This window comes from Amphiura filiformis, chromosome 16 (assembly GCF_039555335.1).
Source record: "Amphiura filiformis chromosome 16, Afil_fr2py, whole genome shotgun sequence".
Classification (NCBI taxonomy): Eukaryota; Metazoa; Echinodermata; class Ophiuroidea; order Amphilepidida; family Amphiuridae; genus Amphiura; species Amphiura filiformis.
The window spans coordinates 29,497,232-29,508,649 of record NC_092643.1 but is presented as its reverse complement, the minus strand read 5'-3'; the positions used below and the strand labels follow the sequence as shown (position 1 = coordinate 29,508,649).

General features: G+C 38.7%; 1 protein-coding gene across 1 annotated transcript; it reads left to right on the top strand.

The window, feature by feature from the left end:
• Positions 1-2,736: 2,736 nt before the first annotated feature.
• On the top strand, positions 2,737-11,418 carry LOC140136555 (uncharacterized). The gene is given in 6 exon segments (XM_072158253.1): positions 2,737-2,815; positions 2,817-2,952; positions 3,476-3,600; positions 4,779-4,944; positions 9,264-9,798; positions 11,069-11,418. Coding segments are annotated over 6 exon segments (1,350 nt in total). The 5' UTR covers positions 2,737-2,752; the 3' UTR covers positions 11,394-11,418.

Genomic DNA, 11,418 nt, shown 5'->3' with positions numbered 1-11,418 from the left:
ATTTCACTGTTTTTTACATTTTATAATCATTAAATCAATACTTAAAGATATATTATTTCCATTTAATACTTATGGAGATCATATTGGACAACTACATAAGACTATGATTGATTTTAAGGTAAAAACATGCTTCAAAAGTAAACTGCGCACGCTCAGTTCAATCAATTAGTTGCTACAACAATTTGGAGGTCAATGAATTTCCAGAATTATTTGGAAATTTAAATTACATGTATTATGATTTAATAAATCAATACTTTTACAGCTATAAAAAAAATTGAAAACTTAACATAATATGATATGATACAATCGTAAACAGGCCAGTTTAACCTGAGGCTGAGCTGACCCTGAGGAGAGGAATAAAGTAAATTATTATAGGTAGGTAAGCTTAAAATAAAAATTAAAAATTAAAAAGTTCATTATTATTCATATTAAATTATGACAGAGTCTGACTGAGCATTTATTCCAGGCGCTCGTATCCGTGAGCAAATTCGTGGCTAGTGTTTCTCGAGCAAGTTTTTCCATATACGGCATACTAAAAGTACCGTAATTAAGTTTAGCATATATATTTTCCAATTATTATAACATTATAGGGGCTGTGCAATAGGCTAATTATGAGTACTGGGCCAGGTAAAATTGGGGGAGCAAGAATTTTTTGGCGAGCCGAAAGGGGGGGGGGCACATCGTCATCATCCCTATATCTTCGTGTTAAAAATTGCCGTGATAGTACAGCGAATCCTCTCGTTTTTTAACAGCTAGTAGTAGTACGCATCGCTATTTTGTTCGAGATAGGTCGAGCGACTCGGGCTAAGCATACCATGACTATCATATGAGATACCACATCGTTTCTATATTCTACACATTATTACGATTTCTGCATGCTCTAGTACCCCATATGATGTTTCTATTACAAGAAGAAAAAATTGTTTTCAGGTAAAACCAGGGTTTTGTTTCCAGTACACTCACTCAAAAAGCAGTACACTAATTAGCGGGGCCTTGCAGCTTGCTGTAGATATCTTTTACTGCATTTTTAACGTAAAAATTTGAAATCCAATGTAAAAATTGAGATATATTTAATTTTGAGAATGACAATTATACTTTATAGACTGTACATTTTGTATAAAGGAACGCATTTAGCCCATTTAGTTAAGTTCCAGGTGCACGTCCTATATAAACACAATGCATATTCTTTATCTGTGTCAATAATAGAATATTGATTTCAACGGAGTATTGAGCTGTATGGAAAAAAATATTTATAATACAGGGTGTTGATACTGTGGGGGGCAAGCAATTTTTGGCAAGCCGAGAGGGGGGAGGCAAGCGATTTTTGGCACACATTCATGTGGTGCCTTTTTAATAAAACGCTGTAAAAGTAAAAAGGCTTTGGAAAACAGTACGGAAACGCTTAAATATGCAAATTTTCCTGCTCACTGCGCTCGCAACATACATAGAGACAGGTTTGCAAATTGGGATCCCAAAAATTTGGCATACAAGGGGGGCAAACATTTTTTGGCGGACGAGGGGTGGGGGGCAAGCGATTTTTGGCGAGCCGTTTGGGGGCTCATAATTATTGCACAGCCCTTAGTTTTGATGTGCAAATCCTCCAATATCTGAGGTTTCGCGACCGCCGCAGTCGCAGAAACTCCAGATTTTGGAGATTTTGCGTACTGTATACCGGTACTAAAAGTAAATGTTAAGTTTAGCATGTTTAAAGTTAAACAATTATTATAACATTATTAATGTAAATTTGATGCGCAAATCCTCCAATATCGGAGGATTTGCGACCTTCGCAGAAACTCTGATTTTGGAGTTTTTGCATAAATATATAAAAGTACGGTAGGCCTACCTTAGCATATTTAAACAATTAATATTAGTTTTGATGCACAAATCCTCCAATATCGGAGGTTTTGCAACCGCCGCAGAAACTCTGATTTTGGAGTTTTTGCATAAATATATAAAAGTACCTTAGCATATTTTAAACAATTAATATTAGTGATGCACAAATCCTCCAATATCGGAGGTTTTGCGACCGCCGCAGAAACTCTGATTTTGGAGTTTTTGCATATAAAAGTAATTAAGTTTAGCATATATTTATAAACAATTATTATAACATTAGTTTTGATGCACAAATCCTCCAATATCGGAGGTTTTGCGACCGCCGCAGAAACTCCGATTTTGGAGTTTTTGCGTACATACTAAAAGTAATTAAGTTTCATGGTTGAAAAAATGGTTTCTTGTGGTGTTTTTTGCACAGAATAATGTGTGTTCATGTCATACTCTGCTATGATTTCAAAATGCATCCATGGAATTTGTATCCATTTTGAAATCATTTAATAGAGTATGACATGAACACAGATGACAAATCATAACTTTGCATATTAAAACCACAAAAACCTTTTTTTTATTTAGTTTTTCATAAGTCAACCACAAAAATGATCCTATCATTTAGCTCTACATGTAGGTCCAGGGACACTCAGAAACTTTTTTTTTTGTTTACAATTGTAGGCATGCAACAAATCACACATCTCACGACCATTCAGGCATGCGATTGCACTCACACTCCTTGGAAAACAACAGATTCAAATTCAAAAGGACGCATACAAAAGGCATGTACATGTAGTACTGCTAGTGCTTATTCATGTATTGTAAACTGAATTGTGTATATTTTTAAATTATATTAAAATTTTATGTGATTGTTTAATTTTTTTGTTCATGGTCATTATTTTATTTTGCAGAAGTTAAAATCACCAACAAAATGACAGAAAGAGTTAGAGGGAAGAGTAACCATGGTTACCGTGGAAAGTACTTTGACATCCGAAAGTGAAATTATACACAGGGAGACATTTCCATTCCATGACACACACAATGACATGAAGCTAAGGGATATCAAATCCAAGATGGAATTTGTTACGGGCATACCTTGTCATCTACAGAGATTGACATATCTGGACAGTGGTAAGACTTTGGCTTAAAAAGTTTATAACAGTTTTAGCAACAACTAGCATTTAACTAGTTTTATAGTTTTTGGCAAGGTTCTTCAGCAGTCTGCTGATTTAGCACTGTTTATGGAAGTGGTGTTCTGATTGGCTAATTGAATGTCATCCTCACATCAGCACTTCATTCACTGATCAAGCTGCGTAGTACTGTAGTGTGAATTCTTTTTACATGATGATAAGGAAGAGCAGTCGGACACCGCTGAAGGACCTTGCAGAATACTCTAGAGCGTGTGTGAACGACATATATGTATCAGATTTGAATATTGTGTATATTGTGATCTCAAATTATATGATACAGGATCATAAAAATTAGGTAAAATGTATCCAATAAAATATGATCTATGTAGCCTAAATATTAGCATGTGAAGTCAAGAAAGCGAAAACTCCTGGGGTTACATTTTCCAAAATAAAAGACAATGCAATATGGTTATGAAGTTCTGGTAGTTTAATCTTGTATTGATGTTATCATATTTTCTCAATAGCGGACATGATGGATGACAGTGACATCAAGCATCATGACATAGTACCAGGGGCAGCTATTCAACTGGAGGTATGGTTCACATGGAAAACACTTATAAAAGCTGCTGCAGATGGGGAGATTGATCAGGTAATACCATGGGTATATACCGTATATTGTATATGCTGCCCTTTGTACCTCCCATAATATTGGGTGGCTAGGGGATTATAGGTATTGTTTTTTGTCTCTGTAGTGTCCCAAATAATGGGTGATGACTGATTATGTCTTTTTTTGTGTAAAGAAACAATGATGGAAAGTATAGAAGCTGAAAGCAGATTTGTTACCAGGGTGTTAGCTAGCCACTTGTCCACCTCTCATTGTGGACGGGCAGTTTGCTCCTGGTCCTGGGACAGGCAAAATTAATGGCTGTGACATATATGCTAACTTAATCAGTTCTGTGAACTCAAAACAAGACTAGACTAATAATTTGAAGGCTATATACATTGTAGTGATAGCTATTTGAACTGACTAGAAGATACATTGTAGGGTGAGAGGTCTGGTTATTTTGGACAGGCCATTTTGGTGAAAATGACATACACTTGTCAAATCCTAGCTAAGACCCTGGTTGTTATGAATTTTTTTTTTATAGAATTATCATGTTATCATGGTTATAAGAGGATAGATGAGCTTAGATGAACAACAGAGGATGCAAGCAATACTGTTGTTCTTATTCTTCAACACTTTTGTTCAAAAATACTGATATTAATATAAAGATTCACAAAGAACAAGATAAAAATTTCAGATAAAGTTTCATTTATTAGCAATTTCATGGCTTGACTAGTGCATCTGGACCAGTGCTAAGTTGCGTGTACTGCCGCTGTGTTATAATCTCATGGCCTCTTAGGATCCAATGAAATTGCAGGATGCTTCATGTCAAGAATGTGCATGAACAAATCTTGATTTTCTTTTTAAATGAGTTAAAAAATGTGATGTATTCTGTTAGAACTCTACTGTTTCACAAGATTGGACTTTAGTAATTAAAAAATAAAAAATGTAGATATTTATATAGCGCTTTATGCCGTAAACAGCCTCAAAGCGCTTTACATTTATTCCGCCGTTATTAGAATATGTCGGAACCACGTTTGCTGCCTACAAATGGCGCAGGGTTCATCATTACATCGACTGTGACTACCCCTAACAGCTTCCCATTGCACCTGGTATCAGAGAATATTATTACCTTCTTTAACATCATTCACTAACTTTGCTCCGGGATATACGTACGTGATCAGTTTTTACTTAATTCAATACCTACACTTTTTTTTCTGTAGCTAATGAAGCTTGGAGTATCCCACTCAATACCATACAACACACCCAGCTCAGATGTAATGAATGAGAAGTCCAAAGCCGCATGGGTCAGAGAGAGGGCGTTTGTTGCGTTATGTATCGCAGCACATCGTGGTCATGTAGAAATGGTGCAGAGATTAATTAATGGAGGTTTGTACTACATTTAAAGTTATTGTGTCTCATTTGTTTTAAAACAATGAAGGAAGGAGGCAGCCTATATGCTTCACCCTAGGACTAGGAGGGTGTAAGACAATGCGAGACACAAATTAATATATGCGAGGATCAGAAATAAACGATACAAGCCCGAGAAGGTTCTTGGTTCTTGGTGGCTTAATCCTAAGAGCTAAAAGATAGCTAAACTAGGATGACTGTGAGGTGACGTCAAAGCCGTGCTGGTGCAGAAAGTGAAGAAACAAACAAATCCGAACAAAACGAAGATCAGGAAACCGAGGGTGCACTATGTACAAGGTGCTTGAAGAAATTACAGAAGCTTGGACCCTGCTGGGGGACGCAGCATCCTGATGGTAGGCAGAGCTGAGTCCCTGAAGGCAGCAGTGGTTTGAGCAGTGACGGTGGTAGATGGTAGTTGGTTCCATATCCGGATACTTCTTGGATAGAAGGAGAATTTGTATGAATCAATTGTAGCAGCTGGGATGTTGTATTTGCACATATGATCTTGCCTTGCTAGGTAGGTGGCTGGTTGGAATGATGGAGGAAGGCTGAAATTGACTAGGTGGTTGTGAATCTTGAAGAACATGATGGCCTGTGCAGTGAGCCGGCGTGTGTGAAGGAGTCCCATCCAATGTTGTTGAGGAGAGTCGTGACAGAAGTTGTTCTCACGGTAGTCAGCATACACAAACCTTGCAGCTGCTCGCTGAACTTGCTCTAGTCGGTCCACTATAGATGTTGTATGAGGATTCCAGACTTGACAGCGTATTCTAAGCGAGGACGTACCAACGACTCGTGGCTCTAACCTTCACATCTTTGTGGCATGGTGCAAGTGTTCTTCTGAGAAGACCTAGTGTTTGGTTGGCTTTGTTGATGATTTGGTGAGAATGACTGTTCCAGTTGAGATCATGGGATATGGTGACACCTAGATAGTCATGTTGGTTGACTCTGCCAAGAACGTCTCCAAAGATGGTATATTGGTAGTTGCTTGGCTTCCTCTTGCGGGTAATACTCAGGATGGCACATTTCTTGATGTTGAATTCCATGAGCCATGTACTCGACCATTCTGCAAGAGCCTGAAGATCTTGTTGCAGGATTTTATGATCATCTGGTGAGTTTATTTCTCTATACACGATGCTATCATCGGCGAAGAGGCGAATGTTTGATTGGATATTATCTTGTATGTCGTTTATATATAACAAAAATAAAGCTGGCCCAAGCACGGATCCCTGGGGGACGCCTGATGTAACATCAACCCATGAAGAATGTTGGCCATTGACAGAGACGGCATGGGAGCGATTTGCAAGAAAAGCGTTAATCCAAAGCAGAGTAGACCCTCTGATGCCATAATAATGGAGCTTAGCGGACAAATGTTGGTGGGAAACTTTGTCAAACGCTTTGCTAAAGTCCAATAAAACGACATCAGTCTGTCCCCGGTGTTGAAGGGTGGAGGCCCAATCATTAACAGAAGTGATGAGTTGAGTGACTGTTGAAAGTCGTTCCCTAAATCCATGTTGCGAATCTAGTAAAATTTCATGGTGACTAAGGTGCTTTGCCATATGACTCAAGACGATGTGTTCAAGGACCTTACAACACAAACAGGTAAGCGAAATAGGCCTGTAATTCGCTGGGTCTGACTTGGTGCCCTTCTTGAAGATTGGTGTTACGACCGCTTTCCTCCATTCATCTGGAACTTGGCCAGTGTTGATGGATTGTTGGTATAAGAATGAGAGAGCAGGAGCTAGTTCTTCAGCAACAAGTTTTAAGAGTCTAGGTGGCAGTTCATCAGGCCCACTTGCTTTTGATGGATTGAGATCATTTAGTTGTTTAGCCACACCTTCAGGATAAATAATAAGTTCTGATATGGATGGGAAAGGCGAGTCTGGTTTGACTGGTGTTGACTGAGATGGCCTTGGGGTAAATACAGATTGGAATTGCTCGTTAAGAGCTTGAGCCTTTTCAAAGTTTGTTGTGCATAATTTACTCTGGGAGCGTAAGGCTGGTATACCAAGGTTGTCAGTCCTCATAAGCTTCACGTCGACCAAAACACCTTGGGTTTATCACCCAAGCTGGCACCAACAACATTATTGACGTAGTTAGCATGGGCTTGGCTGATCACTTTGACAAGTTTATTTCTAAACAGCTTGAACGACTTCCAGTCCTGCGATAAGTTGGATTTCTTGGCTTTCAAGTAGAGACGATCTCTCTTCCTCATTTGGCGCTTTAGCTGGACAGTTATCCATGGAAGGCTTGTGCGAGTTTTACTCATTTTGAAGGGGATGTGTAAGTTCATAATGTTGTGGAGGTGGTCTTTGATCATCTCCCAGTTTGAGTTCACTGATCGCTTATTTGGATTTGACTCCAAGAAATTTTGGCAGAAGGCATTTGTTTTATCTTTCAATGAATCAACATTAGCTTTATTAAAGTTAAAGATTTTTCTTGGTACTTTGGGTTGTGGTTTGGGTTTCATGTTTATGTTGAAGACAACAATATCGTGGTCAGACATTCCTGGGAACACCTCGATATTGTTAACCAGTTGAGGACAGCTGGTTACAATAAGGTCAAGTGTGTTTTTTGACCGAGGTCTGGTTATCTTGGTAACAAGTTGAGACAAGGAATTTTCCAGTAGAAAATTCAGGAATTTCATATGAACAGGTGCAGTTTTGGTGTTCGTGGTGGACCAAGTGGCCCAGTTAATGTCAGGAAAATTGTAATCGCCACCAATGATGATATTGGGATGGCTACGCTTGTTTTGGCTTAACAATTTGGAGATAGAATCAGACAATTCATCAATTGCTGTGGCCTTGTTTGTTTGGGGGCCATAGAAACTTCCAACAAACAATGGTTTAGAGCCAGCAAATTCAAGGCTTGCCCAGATTAATTCACAGTCTGAATCTAAATTGGGAAGATCAATAGAAATAAGAGTATCTTTTGTGGCAATAAAAAGGTGAAGCATATAGACCACCTCCTTCTTCATTATTTAATATTATAATTGGCTGCTGAGACACAATGAGAGAGTTATCATGGGGACTTCAGTTGAGATTGCCCGAGTACCGACTGTGAACTCAGCAGGTAGTACAATGGCTAAACTCTGGACCGGTAATCCAGCGACCGGGGTTCAATCCCTGCTGAGTTCTGATTTTTTCTCTCTCAAAATTTTCATGTCAGTTCACATCATTTGTTTTAAAACAGTTAGCAAATCTTTTCAGCTGTTTTATTTCAAATGAGTTTCATGAAATAGCATCTACAGGCATCATTATGTTCTGTTTGCACTTTATTTCTTTAACTATTGAGATACAGGACATTTAATATTGAGGACAAGCACTAATTAGGGTACCACATATAGTCGGCACAATAAAAAGAGTTGCAGTTCATGAAACATGACCTTATAGCCCAACTGAGGGCAATCAAGACAACCAAAATAACTGCTAGGATGTTTTCTTTAATTTGAGATATCACTTTATCAGTAACTGCAAAATTATTTGCTGCCACTGATATATCTTAAATTCAGAAAACGTCCATGTGGTCATTTTGGCTATAAGACCATGTTTCATGAATGGTGCCTTATTTATTGTGCTGAATGTAGTATTGAATATCTGAACACTCTACTAACATTCTGTGCAAAAATTAGGAAATGAAAAAGATGCATAAAAAAGGGTAACTGCACATTACTTGGAATTGAAAAATAGACAGTAGTTTCTGGGGAAAAGTTACAACACTTTTTTTAACATGCAAACTTCTCAGTCGTTAACCCTGATGTTTGACAGTCTATGACATGATCAAGGGGAATAAGTCGGATGTCGCTAATATTGTTTTTGAGGTACTGGCAAAAGCAGTGTTCAAATTGTTTTGTTTTATATTGTTTTCAGCCATTGATAAATTGCTCATAACTCGGTAACCAGATGTTCGATTTTGATGGGGTTTGCATCAAAATATAGCATTCGTAAACTGCCAGAAAATGATAAAAAACTTTGAACTGAAAATTGCCGACATGTGTCACATTCCCCATGATCATGTCACATATGGCAAGCGGTCATGTGATACCTGAGTATCTATCATTGCTTTAGCTAGCACCCATTCACCTGTCATCTGGACAAGGAGTTTGCTGCAAGCTTCTCAGATGGGCAAAATTTAATGCCCTTCACAAGTGCTAAATATAAAGATTATATAAGTCTTATTCTAGATATTTTACTTGAATATTTGGATGTGTTGTATCATCATGAAGAATCTTTTTATTATACATTGCTATACCTGCTTTACTGTCATTAACAATGTTAAGTTTGGTGTATGCTTTACCACAGGAGCTGACGTACACGACAAAACTCCAAACGGCCGCACAGCTCTACACATAGCCGCTGCTCAAGGAAAGAACAGTGCTGTTGAGGTGCTTCTTCATAATGGTGCCACTATAGAGGACCCAGATAACAGCGGACATACCCCACTCGTCCTCGCTGGTCTCTGGGGTCATAAAACTTGCGAAAGACAAATATTCTTATTCCAGTGGCAACAAAGAGCCGCAAAACACAAAACAAGAACAGACAATGGCGAGCTTATGGCTCATCAAATGTATGACTCGCATCTGAAAACATGGCTGAAAGGCGAATACGCTCAAATGTATCATACACAAATCCTACCCCCTGGTGAGTTCTCCGGGACGGGGATTAATGCTCCGCGAAGACCGAGAGCAAGCTCAGTTCCGAGAGAAGGACATAGAGATGATGATATTATGTCAATGTTGTCACAGGATACAGCCACACAGACGTCTGTAGGGTCAGCTACGACGCGGAAAGCCCGATTTGCTGGAAGCGAAGGTGGAAGAGGTGAAGGAAGAAGAGGGTAAGAAATGAGTGGGTGTACTTGCTTGCTTGTTTTATTGATCAAACACCTGCTTTATGCTAAAATGCAGTTTAAAATTATAGGAAAGGAATTAACTTTTAAATGAAGAGCAGAAATTCAAGAAGTGAAATTACAAATTTTGTTCACAGCTTTCAAGGTGAAGAGAAGAGAATTCTCATATTGTGATATTTTAACAGATATATACAAGATCATTTGAGATCAGAGTTATAGTTATATAAAGTAAATTTTTTAGTACTTCTGTTGGTCAGGGTGCGCAATGGTGATGATTAATTGCGCAGAAGAGGCGATGTCATCTCCTCAACCATCTTGTTGTCATGGCATTTGATCAGCCTATCGCATGATTGTTTACACTCCTGTACGCTTGGCACACAGCCCAGACCATGGTCCATGGATCTTACTAAAAATTTACTTTACACTGGCCAGCACTGGTCAGAATCCGTGAATCGTGCCCGGAATCGTGCATAAACAATTTTAGTTCTTGATGACTGGCACAGAATTGAGAAAACATGAAAATTCCACAAGGTGTATTTTTATACAAATTAATTTACATGTCAACCAGCATTTCAATTTATGCAAGCTATAGCACTATCCAGGATAAATTGCCATACTGGAATAGAAATCCTATTTATAAGGAGCTGTGCAATAATTATGAACCCCGAACGGCCCACCAAAAATCGCTTCCCCCCTCTCGGCCCGCCAAAAAATCTTTTGTTGCCCAATTTGTTAACCTTAAATGGTCTAGATATCTGTTGCAAGTGCAGCAAGCAGGAAAATTTGCATAAAGCGTGTCCGTACTGTTTTCCTAAGCCTTTTTAGAGCATTTTATTTAAAAGGCACCCCATGAATGTGTGCCAAAAATTGGTTGCCATCCTCCTCCTCGGCTGGCCAAAAATTGCTTGTCCCCCCAACGGCTCTCCAAAATTTTCTTCCCCCCCCCCAATTTTACCCTCCCAAGGGCTCATAATTATTGCACAGCCCCTAATTATAGTGATAAAAAAGTTCTTAGTTATTCCAATTTTGTATGCTATAATGAGAGACCGAGAATGAAAGACTAGTTTGCGTCTGAAATTCTGACAACTAGACAGAAAATGCTGTACTGCGCAGGTCGGCAACCAATCATGGCGCGCCTTTGCTCTGATGTCAGACACGAACTAGTCTTTTTATCTCTGTCTTTCATTATACAATCATATATTTTTTGCATTTGATTTTCACTGTAATCTAAACTAATTTGTCTTTTTGAATTCAACAGAAAATCCAAAAAAGATTCTAAAGAGCAAGCATTTGAAAAATGGTTAGCAGAGAAAAAGGCAAAGGAAGACGTCATCACCGAAAGAAAACGGCTGGAACAACAGAAGAAGAAGATCAAGGAAGAGGATGAGAAAAGAGCAGCTAGTGCTAGGGAGAAATCTTACGAAATCTGGCTGAAGGAACAGAAGGGAACAGGAAAAGGAAAAGGGAGGGGTAGAACTGTGTACTCACCAGAGAGGGGACTGAGTCCAGATGAGAAAGGAGGCTTTGATTTGATGAAAATTAGAAAAGAGATGGATATATTACACCCAGTGCATGTTACATGAGTCTATGGGTGCATTGAAGAAAGGG